This window comes from Cydia amplana, chromosome 5 (assembly GCF_948474715.1).
Source record: "Cydia amplana chromosome 5, ilCydAmpl1.1, whole genome shotgun sequence".
In the NCBI taxonomy this organism is placed as follows: Eukaryota; Metazoa; Arthropoda; class Insecta; order Lepidoptera; family Tortricidae; genus Cydia; species Cydia amplana.
In genome coordinates, this window is record NC_086073.1 from 13849813 (window position 1) to 13869423 (window position 19611).

The 19611-nt window shown below is 41.0% G+C and overlaps 2 protein-coding genes across 2 annotated transcripts; one reads left to right on the plus strand and one right to left on the minus strand.

Moving 5' to 3' along the window:
• Window positions 1-4072: 4072 nt before the first annotated feature.
• Window positions 4073-9555, minus strand: LOC134648348 (cysteine protease ATG4B). Its single transcript, XM_063502863.1, has 9 exons — window positions 9328-9555; window positions 9039-9234; window positions 8814-8960; window positions 8556-8635; window positions 7783-7928; window positions 7070-7204; window positions 6530-6628; window positions 5087-5252; window positions 4073-4325 (listed from the first exon to the last, which is right to left on the minus strand). Exons 1-9 carry the CDS (start codon window positions 9446-9448, stop codon window positions 4267-4269), a joined length of 1149 nt encoding a protein of 382 aa, XP_063358933.1. The 5' UTR covers window positions 9449-9555; the 3' UTR covers window positions 4073-4266.
• Window positions 9556-9886: 331 nt separating this feature from the next.
• On the plus strand, window positions 9887-18870 carry LOC134648100 (NHL repeat-containing protein 2). The gene is made up of 11 exons (XM_063502568.1): window positions 9887-10133; window positions 10229-10395; window positions 10834-10993; window positions 11663-11841; window positions 12652-12799; window positions 13076-13243; window positions 15534-15692; window positions 16166-16279; window positions 16883-16987; window positions 17700-17809; window positions 17883-18870. Exons 1-11 carry the CDS (start codon window positions 9977-9979, stop codon window positions 18696-18698), a joined length of 2283 nt encoding a protein of 760 aa, XP_063358638.1. The 5' UTR covers window positions 9887-9976; the 3' UTR covers window positions 18699-18870.
• The last annotated feature ends 741 nt before the right edge of the window (window positions 18871-19611 follow it).

Below are 19611 nucleotides of genomic sequence, written 5' to 3' on the forward strand. Positions count from 1 at the left end.
TTGTAGTAATTTCATAACAGTGAATTGTCATATCGCCATAATATGGTTTACTAACATAATTAATATATATGTATTACATGTTGAGTAATGCTGATTGAATGGTTGCTGACAGCTCCATCTAGTGAAACCAGCATATAAACGGCGCTATACCTATTGTTCCTTGACTTTATAACTCTTTTGTCTCTAGATATGCCTAATGCAGCTTTTTTCAATACTTTGTGCAATAAATAACATTGTATAAAATACAGTGTGTAGATAAGTATTACTATAAAATATTTTTGTACGTTGTATCTTACTAAATATATCTACATAACATAATTTAATGTATCCCATATTACTAACAAGTACAATATTTTGTCAACCCAAAAAATCAAGATTTAAGTCCTTTTTGAGATCATGTTAAATAGGGGCCAAAATTCACTTTCGCAAACTCATTGAAAATGTGGCATGGTAAAATTGGCACTTAAGGAAAAGTGATAAAAGTGCCAAACAGTATTCTTGAATGTCCATAATTACGTAAATGGATTGCGGTACAGTCAGCTGCAGAGAAAAGTAGGCTCTCGTATATTTCTACTTAGGGGGGCATACTGCTCTCTTTGGCTGTCTGTAGGTTAAGGGGGGATATAGTTCTGCGGGGCTACCGTAAGTGACAGCGCGACTCATTGCTAGTGAGAACAGCTACTACACTGCTCTTAATAGAAATTAGTTGGTACAGCCACGTACAGTTAAAAAGTGAAGTATCGCATTGGCACTTAAGCTAGCCTTGCTAAAATGAACTGCTGCTAGATACAAAGTTAGCACCAACGGGAATGATTACGTTATAATGTACCATACTAATTTCGACACATGCACCCCTAGCACATGGCGCGACTGTATCTCGCGGCGAGATAGACTACCCGTCTTTTTCTAATATGTGAATAAAAGAGGGACCGTACCTAGGCTATCTCGCCGCGAGAAACTGTCGCGCCAATCATGTGCTAGCCCGGATGATGAGATTAATTTGTCGCCCGGGCTTACTCATTGCTTTTCTGACCTAATTCGGCCCTGGGCTATAACCGTGAATACCCAAGCTCGCAAATTGCGGGTCACTCTAATTACGCCTTAATGGGATTAAAAGAGAAAGATGCCCGCAATTTGCCCACTTCGATTTTCGCGGTAGGCCCCCTGTTGACTCGCAGGAGTGTTATAATATTCTTGCCACCGTATGTTCAATATAAATACCTACATATTGTTCAATGTATATAATTTGGTGAGTAAGTTTGAATTAGTGATGTGATTTGCCCATCTACCAAAGTGTAATTATTGTACGTAAATAAATATGTATTAATAAAATGTGCGTTTTATTTTAATGTAGATATGCTAAACACTTCTCTAGCTGAACTTGTTCAATGAGTTTGATGTCTTAATATTCTAACAATGGATTTAAATGCGCAAATTGTAGATAGACATTCAAACAAAGACATTCTATCTATATTTCAACAAGGATGGACATGTGACAAGTATTATGTTTTTTTAATAGTTTTAAATCTTTGGCAATTTTTATTTAAATTTAAAATCAAGCTTATTTTGATGCGTGTCTCGGATGCGTGTACATCACTGTGTACATAATAGGTGCCTTATAAAATAGTCTGTTGAAACCTTTGTTTTTGACGGATATATACCTTGAATAATATACCTATTGTTCGTAATTTACGGCAAATTTCATCAGTAGGATAGCTATTAAATAATTCGAAGTAGGTACAGTTGCCTACTTGTAAGTATGTACCTACACTGACCAGTAGCGGATTTGCAGTGTTGGCCGCCCTATGTTCCAGGCCCTGCAGTAACTACTAGCCGCCCCTTTCTCGACACGCATCATATAGGCATCATAGTGCTGCCCCAGTTGCCCCACATGTCTAGCCGCCCTAGTTCCCGGGCTTACTAGTTCAGTTCAGTTTTTAGTTCTTATGGCATCTGTCCATTGGGACAATTTCGCCAGCGTCAAGGTTGTGGGAGCAGGAGTTCGGTTCCAGGTCTTGATCCAGTCCGTGCAGATGCTTGATCGGTTGAAAATAGTTATTTGTACAACAAGAGATCAAAGTTTGATATTTCTTCGAGTGCTTATTTTGAGTCCCGTGCAAGCGAAAGATTCTATACTAATTTAGAATCTTGAGCGTAGTAAGGGACTCAAAAGCGCACGAGATGTAAATAACTTTGATCTCGTGTAGTTCACAAAACTTTTCACCTCAGCAGTGAGAACATATTAGAGAACCCGAAAAATGTATTCCTTCTTCATCACTTACCTCTATTCACTCATGTTTTCTTAAGATATACCAACAATTAAATTTTCACCTCAGCAGCTCAAACAAGGGTACTTTGCTACTTAAAAACAGTGAGTAAAATCGCATTTTGCTCTTTTTGTCTCACTCAGTGAGCAAAATGCGATTTTGCTCACTGTTTTTAAGTAGCAAAGTACCCTAGTTCGAGCTGCTGAGGTGAAAATCAATATAACTATAGGGAAAAAAATAACAATATTTTTAGGGGGGAAAAAGGGGGAGGGACCCAAATAAACGAATAGAGAGAAGGTACTGCCTTAGGCAAATCCGTCACTGATACTGACGGAAAAGTGCCGTATGATTATGACATGCACTTGTGAGAAGAGTCACGAGTCACGTTGCTATTAAACGCATTCACTTAGGTTACTTATTTTCTCTCGGATGAATGTGCGATGAAAACGATTACAGCGTTCGATGTGGTTCGTGAGGTCAAGTTTTAGGCTACTTATTTCATTTAATTAAACTTTATTACACAAACAAAGAAAAATGTACAAATGGCGGACTTAATGACAAAAGGTATTGTCAATTGGGATTTTATATTGCAACTAGATAGTTGATTATCAGATGATAATGATAACTAATGTATGTGTCTAAGGGTGATATTCCACCTGTCCAAATCTTGGGCAAATGTGCCTTGCATTGCATCTCACTCTCCCATTAAGCAAAACGTGAGACGCACATAGACATTGTACCAAGAAATTGGACAGGTGGAATACCACCCTTACAGGCGCCACTGCCGCGCACACATTTATTTTTAGCTAAATTGTAAAGAAAGTTAAGGATATATGTAATTAAAACATTTATTCATTTCAAATTATGAGAAGCAACACAATAAATAAATAAATGTTGTTGGTTAACCTTCCAACAAAATATACAATACTTATTACGAGTAATATTCATACATCTTGGACAAATAAAAAATTATACTCATTGTATAAAAATACCTATTTATTAATATTCTTGACAAGCGTTAACTTAAATGTGACACAATTCTGTTAAACGCGAGAAACATCTCAATATAAAATGAGTAGTGCATAATTCTTTGTATTTAAAGCTGCAACTTTTTAAATTTAACAATCGCTTGGAACTTAACTTCAGTTACTTTGTGCTCTAAAATATATTCCACATAAATAACATCCAGAAAAGCTTCCGTTTGCCATCTACAGTGCCTCAACACATGACTAGAAAACTATAACTGAATTATCTTCACTTTATAATAACTGTCCAATGATTTGAAGAAGGCATTGCCCCATATGTTTGTAGGAAAGTCACCACTTATTAGCCTTAAGCGGTGTTCAGACGGGTCGATTTTTCGCTCAATCTGATTAATTTGTCAACTCAGGTAGCGTGGACGCAAAAATGAGATTGGGATTGGATCGTCGATTCCACTTGATTCGATTGTAAGATAAAACGCGTTTGGTGGATTTTTTTAAATTTAGAGCGCTCGAATGTCCACATAAACCTAAAATTGGTGATTGGTGACACATGACGAGATTGCCGCCAATTTAATTTCTAATCAAATTTTCAATTTGATTGTCTCGTCTGGAAGCCCACTTAAAATAATGTTGAAGGGGCCCTATTATTAAGAGTGAGGGAGGCGGGATGGACTGTAAAGTTTACCCTACCTAATTGAAATGCGTTCTGTAAAATAAATGTTACAAGGAATGGCAGTTCATTTTATTATTACGACAAGTTTGCAATATTTTACGGAAAAAATAATTTAAGGCACTGCCATACGCGAATCCAAACTGCATAACTTGAAGGTACAAATATGAATTCATTTATTACAAATAAATTATGCGGCTATCTGGGATCTATATAAAACCTTAAAAAGCTTACGCTAGATGGCGACAATATAACTAGCCTATTATTCCTCTAGCATAGTAATATCAAGTCCTTGTGATTTTTCTTGTAAAACATTATAGTCTTCTACATGTATATCAGACTCCTCTCATAGAATTTCAAATTCTTCATCTGAATCATCAAATTGACGGTCCACATCTTCAAATTCTGAAAACAAAAAAATACATGTTTGTGCAGCCTGTGGGCGGACTACACGCAGAGAGCGTACAACGCGCTCCGCGTCCAGTACAATAACGCATTCAGGGCGGTGTTGGGGCTGCCCCGCTACTGTAGCGCATCGGGCATGTTCGCGGGGGCCCACACGGCCTGTTTCCACGCCACCATGCGCGTGCGCGCCGCCGCGCTGGTGCGGCGCGTGCGGGCCAGCGCCAACACTGTCCTGGCGATGATCGCAGATCGTCTTGACTGTCCTTACATCACGCACTGTTGCAACAGGCATGTAAGGACAGGTGTAGGCTAGTTTTGTGTGTATTGTTTGTGTTGTGTGTTATTATTATATATTATTTGTAAATTTTAAATTGTAATGTTAATTTTATTAGAATATATTTAAATGTCATTTTTAATTATCAAAATGTAAATAATGTAAAAATATGAGCCAAATAGCTTGAAATAAATGAATTTTAATTTTTTTTTTTAAAACAAGGCCTTTGGGGCTCTAATGACAACCGCTTAATATCCTATAGACCTATAAGAATGTGATGTATATTAGAGAATATAGTAGACAAACACAGGCCACAAATATATTGTGGAATGTTGGCAGCTAAACCAGATGGCGCTTCACGAAACTAGATTGTCATACGCTAGGTAAGGCGCCGTGAGGAGTCATTTAGTTCAAGTATCAAAGTGCATTAAACTTTTCACTTGTGTGGCATTCCAGTATATGAAATTAATATGGAAAATGTATTTACCAGTAAATAGGCTTGTGTTTTGTAAATCTATATCAGCAGTGCTGGGACCCCAGTGTGACGGCCTCTTCTCACATAGTTCGAAAAGGGGTTGAGTCTCCTTCATTAGCTTTTGCTGTATTGTGGCACACAATTCATCGAAGTCACTTCTTGTTCGGCACAGGAAACACTGAAAAAATGTATATTGTAATATAAGCATTTTAAGTGAAAATACTTACAATTAGTTATAACCAGGGGCCCATTTCTCGAACGCTGTTAGTCTAATATTATTAGTGTCTTGCCATGGTAACCCATACTACTTGAAAGGTCGTAGGTTGAAGGTTGGTAGGTGGGTCGTGGATATTAGTCTAATACCGTTCGAGGCGTTCAAGAAATGGGCCCTTGATAAAAATATAATAAATGGAGATCAGAGAATTATGGCCTATGTAAAAAAAAATCGTTTAAAAATACTTAACTAGATTATAAAAACTACAAGGGAAGTTAAAATGCTTCATCGACAGCCACAGACCGTTATTAAGAGGCCGGTATCGATTTTAGACACAAAAATGTAAAATTGATAGATTTAGTCGATGAAATTGTACATCTTTTGTTACGTAATAGAAATAACAAGTACTGGTATCTATTAGCACGTCTTCTTATCTTGCATTTGTACAGATCATTTTTTTGAAAACTGACTCACTAAATTAGTATTGATTTTTTTATGATGGACGTTTAGATAAACGCGCGTAAAGCACTGATGACTTTAGTCGATCTTATTTGTAAATTTCGTAAAGTTTGGACTGCTAAAAATGGTAATTTTGTATTACACATATCCTGTACTCCAATTTGCATAGACTACATTTTTGGTATATGATATTGAACAAGAGTAAATGAAAGTTAGACGAAATCAATTTTCACCAGAAATTACTTCAAAACAAGTGAACATTTTTGGTGAAAATCGACTTAATTTCAACGTAATCTTGATACTTAAACAATCTACAACATTTCCTGAAACTGTTCTTATACATATTTTTTTATAATTTATAACTATAATTTTTTGATGAATTTTTAAAAACTGCCCCTTCTCGTCATATATTGCTGGTGACGCACGCTCGGGACCTTATTATTAAAAGGCAGGATGAGAAGACGTGTTAATAGAAACCAATACTTGTTATTTAGATATTACGTAACAAAAGGAGTACAATTTCAACGACTAAATCTATCAATTTTACATTTTGGCTCTAAAATCGTTAACGGAGCCTTAAATAACAATGCGTAAAAATATACTTTCAAACCTTCCAACAAGGTTACTAAGGTTCGATCAAGGAAAACAACCTTGTTGTATAAAATGGTAGTGGCGTGATGTAATCAATATCATCTAGCATCTCGTCGAAAATGTTTTTTTTTTCTTTCTATAACACATTTTTATAATAAGGCTAACTCATAGTATATTTACAAAATATTTACCACAGCCACTGAAGGGTCCATTGCAAGCATTGGGATACGAGATGCATATTTGCAATGATATGAGCAGTCCATCTCTTTTTGGTCATCAGTAATTTTGGTCTGGAAAAGAAGAATTTTTTCATAAGTATGTAAAGGGAGAAATTAATAATTAAGTAATCCGACCTGAGATTTGAAGAGTTCCATTTTTTTTATATTACTTTTGGGGTCTTGATCAGTACTCTGGGGGCTGGGATCAACAGCTATTCTATAGCAAACCTCAAAAACAGGTTTTTTTTCGGGACTTTCTTAACCATGACTGAATCACCTAATATGTATTTGGGTACGATTGTGTTGTTTGTTCCACAGTATCTTTAAAATTAATCAATCTAGAGTAGCACTGGCAGGAGTTGCTCTAACTGTGAAAATCGGTAACCTCGGCAGAGCAACCTTTAACTAAAAGGTGGCTCTGCAGAGGTTACCGATGTAGAATGTAAAATAATCCTGATGCACTGCAGCGAAATGTCGACACGCCGTGCTTCAGTGATGTTACATTTTACTTACTTCAACCAGTCCTGAGCGCTGGGTAGTGTGTGGATCTAAGTATATGACTTCATCTGCCACACATCCTATCAGGTACAAAGCTTGGTTGGGTTTGCCACCTATCACACCAATAGACTGTGGTGATTGGAAGCATATCTGGAAATAAAAGCTTACATTTTTTGAACTGAACATGAACATAGGAATTACTCACATTCAAGATGGGATGATGGTGAGATTAAATTAAAGCATAATTTATACATACATATGTACAAGTACAAGGGTGCTCAAAAAATTGTAGTTAAAATAGTTTTCAAGGAACTTTAAATCATATTCGTTTAAGAATAGAGTCAACTTGGCCATCTTCTAAAATGGAAGTGAAAGTTTCTTGTATAAAAGGTTTCAATGTCTTATGCATGATAATCTACCATATGATCAACATTCTACCAATGGTTGGTGCCTTCAATATTATCCTAAAACTTTACAAACATAGGTGCCATTAAACCACCTAACTTACCTAACTATAGTCCAATACTACAACAATGGCCTACAAGTTCAATACTTAATAGTATAGATAGCATTGTTTTTAATATTTCTGCCGTTTTTCTTTAATTTAATTAAGGACCAAATTTGGAGCAATTTGGATCATAGTTGGGAGATTACAGACTACAGTTGGATGATTTAAATTGCCAAAAAACTACCAAGAGTTACCCATTTTTCATTTGCACAGAACCTACCTTCAGTCCTTCAATGTAAACTGGGTTTATTTCACTGAGGCCAAGTCTCAGAGGCACAATCAATAACAAAGGCATCCAGTCGGTAACTACACTGTCAGGAGAGCTCGAGCAGTCCCCTCTGTCATTCTTGACTACACATTGTTGTACTGCAAAAGTTACTCAATATCAATACTTAAATACTATTTAAAATAAAAAAATAAAAAACTTTCGCGTTTTGAACACATTGGGATGATGATGCATGTAGAATTTAATTACAAATTCTAGTTGTATAGATAGAAAATGAGCAATTTGCAACAATAAAATACTAATGAAAAGTATGAAAAACAACTTGTCCTAGATGACAAGTACTATTCATAAACATGTAAAATCTAACAAGTCTTTAAAACATTTTTCATTGTCCATCATTATAAAGTCATTATTGTTAGAACAATACAAAATTTAACAGACATGTGCTAAGTTTTACATAGATACTGATTTCTAATGAAAAATATATGATTTTTATTAGAAACAATACAACAACAAATATTATGTTTATTTGAATTAAACTCATATAAACTTACGCTTACTAGTAATTTTAGGATAAATGTTAGCAAAGCAGTGGGTGTAACATATATGAAGATAACATTTGCCAAACACATGGTCTAGTTTACAATAAGGTCAGAACTGATAAGATTTTAACAGGATTGTTGCTGTTCATTTTCATATTTAAGTCACTTGTGTCATTAATTCATAGTAATTAGCATAATAAGGTGATATTTATGCAGTATACTTACGTATGTCTTCCGTGACAACAGTATTATCTAAAGCCACATGTATCGCAAGTGAGCTCCATTTGTCATACACCACCAATTTCCTAAAATAATATTTAACATTTTATCTTCTAGAGATCTATTCGGAATCCAATTGATTTACTGAATACACAAAAATACATAAACCAAAAACTACAGAAAATTGAGAATGTTCTCCTCTCTTTTGGACTTCATTTAAAAATACTAGACAAATAAATTATCAAGTGTCTACACAGTACTTACTTCAGAACTTGTGCTACAGTGTTTGGGCCAAACCACTCTCCAACTTCTTTGCCCTCGGATGCCCCCATCAGTGCCACTTGGTGGATAGAGTATGGAGCTTGCTTTCTTTCTTCAAATCTTTGAACTATTTTCAGATAAGTGGGATCCCTGGTAAGAAATAAACATAATATAAAACACAATCAACACATTCCAAGTTTACATTTGCTAAAGTAAGCACTCCCATACCTTGTTTCTGGGGTCCATACCCAATCTGAAGCTAAGTGTATTCTGACGAGGGCTACTCCAAGGACCATCTGTCCGCAGCGCAACATGCAACCCCAACCTTTATCTGATGTTAGTCCTTCGTCTCCTATAGGTACAAACCCTTTTCGATACGTACACCATATTATGGATGTAATGTCCCGTCTGATACGATCCAAATCTATAAATCAACGAAGAAAATATGAGATTAAAAATATCCTAGTACGGTATATCCTAATACATAACAAAAACAAAGACGGAATTAAATACGAACCTTGAATAGCACTATATTTTTTACCCAAGACCCAAACGTAATCCTTTGTCTTAGGAATATCATCAGGCTCAATGTTGTTACCATCTGTTGCTAAATAACATATATCAAATACAGCGTCCATTATGTATCATAATATTAAAACGTTTTCAAATGAGAAATAAATTATTCGAAGGCAGTTCAGTGCGATGAGTACACAAGAAAAATAAATGCCGAAAACAAACACTGACAGTCGAACTAGTCGAAGACAAATGACAACTCACGGTACGGAGAAAACTGGGCGAGTACTGTTAAGGGTTTTACTAAAAAAGCCCTTAAGTTACTATCAAAAATTCTAAAGAGTTTTTAGCTGTGTCTGGAATAATATCATGTCATAGACAATTGACCGATGTAGGAATACTTTGTTTTTGCTATTTGAAACATTTCTATAAACACTTATTTAATAACCGGAAGTACATTAATCAGAGCGTTTCTAATAACCTTAAATAACATTTCAGTGAAAATGACAGTGACATATATATTATGTCAAATAATAGTGTGTTGTAGGTTGTAGTTTGTTTTTCCAGTACTTCCATTCCACCGAAGTTGAAAATCTCAAGTAGCAGCTTGGAATGAGACTATTTGGGGTCAGCTTTTGTAACTTTATTTAACAATGGAGTCGAGCCCCTTAGACTATGTAGCACAGGCCTGCATGGACCTGACCGAGGCCATGGCAGCGGCGGGATCCGAAGCAGACCGAGACGCACTCATTATTAGCCATATAAAAAAAGTTTGGGCAGTTGTACCGCCTGTAGAAGACTTCAAGAAAAGTAAGTATTCCTAAGTAATTGAAACTAGCCTAGAATAGCTTTAGATGCTAATGAACTTGAGTTCACAGTTTTCGTGATATCTATTCTATTTCCAGACTTGGAGTGGGTAAATGTATCGGAGCCGTTATCGCTAACCCATCACTGTTCTGAGAAGATTGTGGTGTTGGACTTCTGGACATATTGCTGCATTAATTGCTACCACGTCTTGCCAGACCTGGCACATATTGAGAAGCTACACAAAGTTGAAAATGGACTGGTTGTGGTAAGAAATTCATTAAACAAATGCACTGCATGCAATGAACAGTGTTGGCATATCTTTTAGTCTTAGGTTTAGTTGCTTGAAAAACTTTAAATTCTTAAAAAAACAATGTTTCATCATTTTACTTGTGGACTAACATCATTTTACTGTTTACCTGCACAAGCAGTGTAGGTAAATAGGACATTTCCAAGTGTAAGTAGTAAAGTGATTAAATTAGTACAGTGTTATTTTATTATGAGAATAACTCAAACAGTAGAAATTCAAACAATAGTAGAATTTGATAGAAAAAGTAGGTACCATCACCCACACTGTTAACTGTCCATCGGTAAATCTTATTACAAAAGGAATAAGGTCCACCGATGGACAGTTAAGAATGTTGCTGTTTGAACAGTAGTATAAATCAAAAATTCATATTCATTATTGATTTATTTAATTTGACAGATTGGTGTCCACTGTGCAAAGTTTAGTAATGAGAAGGATTCCGCCAATGTCCTGTCAGCAGTGCAGCGGTACGACATTCACCACCCCGTGGTGAATGATGCTGACAGTACTGTGTGGGAGGCCCTGGGAATTCGCTGCTGGCCTACTCTCTTAATTCTAGGTATTGTTAACATATATACATGTAATGTTACCAACCTTGTAAGACCCTGTATACAAATTTTTGTACATATTATTCCAGAATTTATTTTGAACTTTTATTTAGTAAATAACTAAGGGTTCCAAATTCAAAAACAAAACTAATGCCACTGGGTCTCAGGAGACTAGATGTAGATGTAGTGTAGGGACGCCCGGCCGGAAGCAGGCGGGCTGTCGATCGCGTGTCGCGTTCATTCAGCCCTGTTCCCTGGAGTTGGAGCTGCAGGTTACTGTCCCGGTGGCATTCCCAAACTATTTTCCTCGAATGTTCTTGTTTTCCTGCAGAACAGAAGGACATCTTTGAGTTCGACGTCCTTTAGTTCGTGTTCTTTCAGTGTGTCTCTACCGAATGTATTATATCGCGGTACCGCGTACATAGTACATTCTGCTAGTAAATGTAAGTCTCCTCCTTACCACAGTGTGGGCAGGAGGCGTCTCTACTAATTTCCATTATCTTAAGGTGTCTGTTGAGAGTATTGTGACCCGTAATGATACCTGTCAGTAGTCTCAGACTGCTCTTACCTAGTTTCAAAAGATACCTGGTTCTCCTGAGGTCTAAACCAAGGAGACTAAGCATTGGTCAATTAGCATTTACATAATTGTATTATGTAATAAACTTGTACAAGTTGTACAGGTCCTGGCAACAAGCCAATGTTTGTCCTGACGGGCGAGGGGCACCGAGACGAGCTCGTGTGGTTCGTGGGCGCCGCGCTGCGCCACTTCAGCGGCAAGATCGCCACCACTCCCCTGCCCATAGGAGTTTCCAAACATGTGAAGCCCAAAGCTGATGATGTGCTGCGGTTTCCTAGTAAGGTATGTATTTAGATTTGTAATCATGGGTCAATCAAGTATTTCTTGTTGTTATTCTGTCCCATCAGCGAGGAGACAATAGTAGCATAGATTGTTAGAAGAACTGCTGTACCATGTTCTATTAACATGCTCAGTAGATGTCCCATTATGCATTATGGAAAGGTTTTATAACTACCATAAAATGCAAGTTTGGTTCATTTAAATACGAAAAACCTAGAATTTTAAGAGTGACTCAGGAGACCGTAACCATGGCAACGTGTGACAAGAAAAAGTTGATTAACCCTCATAATAGGTGGGAAACATTGGACTCTTGCAAGTTAATATGTGTACATATGTCAAATTTCTAATACTGAGCCTCTGAGCAAATTTGAGGACAGATACATGATGAGTTTCAGTTCTAAGTATGGGGAACCCCCAAAATTTATTGTTTTTTTTTTCTATTTTTTGTGAAAATCTTAATGACAGAATACATCTACTTACCAAGTTTCAACAGTATAGTTCTTATAGTTTCGGAAAAAAGTGGCTGTGACATACGGACGGACAGACAGACAGACAGACATGACGAATCTATAAGGGTTCCGTTTTTTGCCATTTGGCTACGGACCCTAAAAAGGGAAGTATGTTCAGGCTTGCATCTAATACCTTACTTATATTTGCCTTTTACGAGGTTTTTACCTTGTGACAATATTTGTATTTTGTAGATACAATGGGATAGCTTATGATTGTGTTTTAACTAGAAATGTATGTACCTCCTAGTTGTTTCTTATTATAATTTTGAATATTTCTTTTTACATCGGTGTTTAAATATTATAGGTTGCCTTGAACCCATTTTACAAGGGTCGTTCAGAAGAACCTTTCCTGGCGATCGCGGACACGGGAAACCATCGTATATTGATAACGGACTGCTCAGGGGTTATCCTGAGGATTATTGGAGGTCCTGATCCTGGTTTCAAAGATGGCAGTAAGTCAAAGATGATTGTTAATGCGAAATCTTTGTTGTGAATGTGAATTTTGCAATGTGCATCCTGTAATTTATTTCTAACATGATTAGGTAAAGTGTTCATTAAATATTTATTATATAGTATGATAGCTTTTTGAAATGGTCCCATCACTTACAAATACTTGGACATCTAATAAGGCTAGAACCCAAATAACTGATAAAAGTGAGGGTAAAAATGGGGCAAGCAAAAACCCCATTCAAAGTTGACGTAAAAACGTGCATTAAATATTTTCTCAGAGTTCCACGAGGCGGCGCTAAATTCGCCGCAGGGCGTCTGCTGGTTGCTCGGCAGCGTGTTGGCCGTCTGCGACACCGGCAACCACGCACTGCGCGCGCTGCACCTCGACGAGGGCACCGTGGAGGTGCTCGCGGGCAGCGGCCAGCAGGCCGAGCACGGCGACCAGGGTGAGTGTAGTCAGTGCTAGTGCACGGCAACCACGCACTGCGCGCGCTGCACCTCGACGAGGGCACCGTGGAGGTGCTCGCGGGCAGCGGCCAGCAGGCCGAGCACGGCGACCAGGGTGAGTGTAGTCAGTGCTAGTGCACGGCAACCACGCACTGCGCGCGCTGCACCTCGACGAGGGCACCGTGGAGGTGCTCGCGGGCAGCGGCCAGCAGGCCGAGCACGGCGACCAGGGTGAGTGTAGTCAGTGCTAGTGCACGGCAACCACGCACTGCGCGCGCTGCACCTCGACGAGGGCACCGTGGAGGTGCTCGCGGGCAGCGGCCAGCAGGCCGAGCACGGCGACCAGGGTGAGTGTAGTCAGTGCTAGTGCACGGCAACCACGCACTGCGCGCGCTGCACCTCGACGAGGGCACCGTGGAGGTGCTCGCGGGCAGCGGCCAGCAGGCCGAGCACGGCGACCAGGGTGAGTGTAGTCAGTGCTAGTGCACGGCAACCACGCACTGCGCGCGCTGCACCTCGACGAGGGCACCGTGGAGGTGCTCGCGGGCAGCGGCCAGCAGGCCGAGCACGGCGACCAGGGTGAGTGTAGTCAGTGCTAGTGCACGGCAACCACGCACTGCGCGCGCTGCACCTCGACGAGGGCACCGTGGAGGTGCTCGCGGGCAGCGGCCAGCAGGCCGAGCACGGCGACCAGGGTGAGTGTAGTCAGTGCTAGTGCACGGCAACCACGCACTGCGCGCGCTGCACCTCGACGAGGGCACCGTGGAGGTGCTCGCGGGCAGCGGCCAGCAGGCCGAGCACGGCGACCAGGGTGAGTGTAGTCAGTGCTAGTGCACGGCAACCACGCACTGCGCGCGCTGCACCTCGACGAGGGCACCGTGGAGGTGCTCGCGGGCAGCGGCCAGCAGGCCGAGCACGGCGACCAGGGTGAGTGTAGTCAGTGCTAGTGCACGGCAACCACGCACTGCGCGCGCTGCACCTCGACGAGGGCACCGTGGAGGTGCTCGCGGGCAGCGGCCAGCAGGCCGAGCACGGCGACCAGGGTGAGTGTAGTCAGTGCTAGTGCACGGCAACCACGCACTGCGCGCGCTGCACCTCGACGAGGGCACCGTGGAGGTGCTCGCGGGCAGCGGCCAGCAGGCCGAGCACGGCGACCAGGGTGAGTGTAGTCAGTGCTAGTGCACGGCAACCACGCACTGCGCGCGCTGCACCTCGACGAGGGCACCGTGGAGGTGCTCGCGGGCAGCGGCCAGCAGGCCGAGCACGGCGACCAGGGTGAGTGTAGTCAGTGCTAGTGCACGGCAACCACGCACTGCGCGCGCTGCACCTCGACGAGGGCACCGTGGAGGTGCTCGCGGGCAGCGGCCAGCAGGCCGAGCACGGCGACCAGGGTGAGTGTAGTCAGTGCTAGTGCACGGCAACCACGCACTGCGCGCGCTGCACCTCGACGAGGGCACCGTGGAGGTGCTCGCGGGCAGCGGCCAGCAGGCCGAGCACGGCGACCAGGGTGAGTGTAGTCAGTGCTAGTGCACGGCAACCACGCACTGCGCGCGCTGCACCTCGACGAGGGCACCGTGGAGGTGCTCGCGGGCAGCGGCCAGCAGGCCGAGCACGGCGACCAGGGTGAGTGTAGTCAGTGCTAGTGCACGGCAACCACGCACTGCGCGCGCTGCACCTCGACGAGGGCACCGTGGAGGTGCTCGCGGGCAGCGGCCAGCAGGCCGAGCACGGCGACCAGGGTGAGTGTAGTCAGTGCTAGTGCACGGCAACCACGCACTGCGCGCGCTGCACCTCGACGAGGGCACCGTGGAGGTGCTCGCGGGCAGCGGCCAGCAGGCCGAGCACGGCGACCAGGGTGAGTGCTAGTGCACGGCATATACTAGGAATCCTCTAGACTGAGCATAGTAACGCTACCCCCTCTGCCACTTATACGGTAGTTTTACTCCATCTTCGAGTCAATCCCGTGCCGTGATTGGTCCGTGTCTTTGAATCCACCAATCACGGCACGGGATTCGCTCAGCTCGTCCCCCCGCACGCCCGTATTTTTGGCAGCATCGGTTTCATGAAATAAATTGCTCTAAACTCAGTCTAGAGGATTCCTAGTCTATGGTGCACGGCAACCACGCACTGCGCGCGCTGCATCTGGCGAACAGAGCGTTACGGCATGAAAGGTTTTACTTCTGAGAGTAAAGGGTCAAATTATTTGAGTTCAAAAATCTAACCTAGCTCCAATACAAAAATTGTCGTAATAGGTAATGGCTCATAATACCTAGTTGTAATAATGTGCAGGTGGCAAGTGCCTCGGGTTCCAAGCGCTGTCGTCGCCGTGGGACGTGGTGCTGTACCGCACGCCCGACATGGACATGTCGGTGCGGCCGCTGCTGCCCCCTCCGCCCCCTCCCCCCGGACAACCCGCGCCGCCCAAAGACGATAAAGAAGACGACAAAGGTTATAATAATTTTCATAATCATAATTTTTGTTTCAAGAGTCAACCATTGGTGGTTGACCATTGACATTGTATATCTCAGGACTAATCCTGTGTCAATGGCAATGTAAGGCTAACCTTACGGGCAATAAGAATGGAGCATAAATGGGGCCAGTACAGCGGTGTGAAAACGCTGCAACGCGATTGGTTGATGAGTTCTCATAACGCGCGCGCGGCCGCGCGATTGGTCGCAACTAGTTGCCTTAGACTACACGATTGGCTCGAATTCGTGGGTGACACCGCTGAACTAGTACCATTTTAAATGCACGTAAGACCGGTCCTGAGATATATATGTCAATGTGGTTGACTCTTTTTCTATTTACGGCAATGTCTTTGAGATATTGCGCAGTTCTGCAAATTGTTGCTATTTAAACTGAATATGTTCATTTTACACTGTGTCTTAGTCACTTATTAAAACATCGAACTTTTGTTTTAGAAAAAAAGGACGAGAAACGTCGAGTGCTGCTCGTGGCTTGCGCGGGCTCGCACCAGATCTGGGCACTGTTCTTGGACACCACCATCTGGTGGAAATACAAGACTTTCACTGAAGGTATTAAATTACAATGTTAGTTTCTTGAACTGAATATCACTTATCAATATAACTCTACCATGTATTGAGTCTTTAGCTTTTAAACAATACGACTTTTTTTGCAGCGAAAAAACGCACGTCTATAGTGAGCAACACTATAATTCAGTTTGAAATTGAGCTTTATTGCAGTGCCAATAATAGTTATTTGTACAACAAGAGATCAAAGTTTGATATTTCTTCGAGTGCTTATTTTGAGTCCCGTGCAAGCGAAAGTGAGCGTAGTAAGGGACTCAAAAGCGCACGAGATGTAAATAACTTTGATCTCGTGTAGTACACAACATTTTTCACCTCAGCAGTGAGAACATATTAGAGAACCCGAAAAATGTATTCCTTCTTCATCACTTACCTCTATTCACTCATGTTTTTTTAAGATATACCAACAATTAAATTTTCACCTCAGCAGCTCGAACAAGGGTACTTTGCTACTTAAAAACAGTGAGCAAAATCGCATTTTGCTCATTTTGTCTCACTCAGTGAGCAAAATGCGATTTTGCTCACTGTTTTTAAGTAGCAAAGTACCCTTGTTCGAGCTGCTGAGGTGAAAAATGTATTTTCGCTGTATAGGTACGTGCGTGTGTATCGCGGGGTCGGGCGCGGAGGCGGCGCGCAACAGCGCCTACCCCAACACGGCGGCCTTCGCGCAGCCTTCCGGCCTGGCGCTGCGGACTGGTAAGCTATTCTGTACATTCCACTCCTAGAGATTTTCCAACGTGTCCTCTGTTTTTGTAAATACTTTAAGTTATCTATTCGTTCATACACCACCTACTATCATCTTTGTTGTTGGCATATTCATGATATTCGTATGAACTAAAAAAATAATACAATTACGTAAATAACTAACAATAACCATGCTTTCCAGCTTTTTGTTTCAAGAGGTATTATTATCGTGAAAATTACGATAGCTTCAGCCGAAGTACTTTTAAAAGCAGGTCCAAAATTGAGAATAGATTTGATTTAAAAAACGTAACGCTAATAGTCTCTATTATATTACTAAGTAGGTAATTAAATTCAATAAGACATCATTCTGTTTTAAAATGTTTATCCAGCAGTGGCAATTATTTCGTTTACTAGTCTTCCGTTATTTTGCGCCATTTTCTAAGAATGGAGCGGACCTAGAAAATACTAATTTAACAAAAGAGTGATCTGAAATATTATCCTTCAAATGTGCACTTACGATAAACTGTCGTTTATTTACGGGTTAGTTTAATTTGCATAATTATTTTTATTGCTTGCTTACGCCATAGGTATTAAATGATACTAATAACCTGCATTTTATTGCATAAACGTTTATATGCTGCTTATATTATTTTAATATCTATGCTCTGTGCATGTACCTACAGTTAATTGTATGTTCAATATGTATTTCTATTTATTGTCTTAGGTTCAAGTCCTGAGATATTTATTGCGGATTCCGAGAGTTCATCCATAAGGAGGCTAGCTCTGTCTACAGGACAGGTCTCCACGCTCTGCGGCGGTGACAGAAACCCTCTGGTAGGTCAGCAATCACACAGTTATGTTATTATAAGTGAGTTGAAACCATGCTAAATCAGTACCTTTGTTCTAGAACCTGTTCGCGTTTGGAGACGTAGACGACATCGGGCAAGAGGCGAAACTTCAACATCCGCTTGGAGTTGCTTACTGTGAGTCGAACAAAACCCTCTACATAGCCGACTCCTACAACTATAAGATAAAGAAAGTCGACATCGGCCTGCAAAAGGTGACAACCCTGAGCCCCACCATGATCGAGACCACGGACCCCGTCAAGTTCAACGAGCCCTCAGGGCTATCGGCCAGCGCCGACGGGAAATATCTCTACATAGCAGACACCAACAATCACAGCATTAAACTTCTGAATCTAGCCAAAAACGTGTGCCAAGAGTTCAAAGTCCGACTTCCAGAACCCAAGTTCACGGAGCCTGAGAATTTAATACTGTACAAAAACGACCTGTTTGTGAATAGAAAGTGCGGGAACCTTATTATTTACTTCAATGTAAGTTTAGACGCGGACACGAAGAATGTGAACTTCACGCCGGGAGCGCCCCAGAACTGGCATGTGTGCGTGCGGGACGACAACAACAAAGACGTCACTTTAGACGATTTCGAATTCGTAGACTGCCCGCATAAAGGTACTAAACTACCCGGCAGAGTGGAAATGAAGCTTAAACATAGGACGAGTAAGACTCATTATCGCTTGTACCTGAGTTTCCAGACCGCGCTCTGCGATTCGACGGTGTGTTTCTCTCATGCGTTCACCATCAGATCGACGATCCTAGTGCGGGACTCCGTCAAGATGGTGGAGTCATACAAAATCACTTGCAAGGTGAACCCGGTGAATCGGATGACCGAGCGATCAGATGCCAAGAAAGCTTCTAATAAATGACTATAAATTGACAAGATATTTATAAGACAAACTTACACATCTTCGAACAAAACGCACATATAAATATTATTTTTAAGTTTAACCTTGTAACTGAGATGTTATGTATTTTTTTACGCTAATGAATTCGGTGATTGTTGATTTATTTAATTAAAAATACATTTCGTATAACAAATCGTATGCGATTTCTTTAATTCTCTTTCATCTCAAACTCATAAACCAAACCGTGGACGATGGACGTGTATGACGTTTAGACTTCAAGTTCATTGCCCATGAAGAAATATGTTAATTACAACATACCTATATTTGTCGGCTATTTTTCTACATTTTAACGTGAAGGTATCCTTACTCGGCATTTATTTACGGTTGATTTTTTTGTAAGAATATTATAAACAAACCTTTCGTTTACAAAACAATTAAAGAGTACTTATAGACGAGATAGTTGTGTTGTAGTCCGTTTCAGCTGTTCGGCTCAACAGGCATTCTGTACAACACCTCTTCCAATAACACGAAGGAAAGTGACCGTGACCTTTTATAAAACTAAACCAACGTTAAAATCAATTTATTTTACGTTCAGTGTTAAGTAAATTAGTATTTAATGTCAGCTCACGACCGGGACAACCTCAGGCGAGGACTCTTCGCTTCGCCTCTGCGATTGTAGATTCGTGTTATAGGAGAGCCTATAACACGCGAATTAAATGTGCTCAGTTCATTCCCATCACAGACAAGAAAATATTAAGAACTGTTAGGCTCTGTAGTAAGTTATTTTGATGGTTGCAGGTAAAGTGGCTGATAATTAGGGTATAATATATAGTGTGTCAAAGGACTGTCATATTTCAAACATAGACAGAGAGAGTCATCTTTGTCTTACACTAGTACTAGCACCCAAAAGAAAAGGATGAGTATAGTTTTTTTT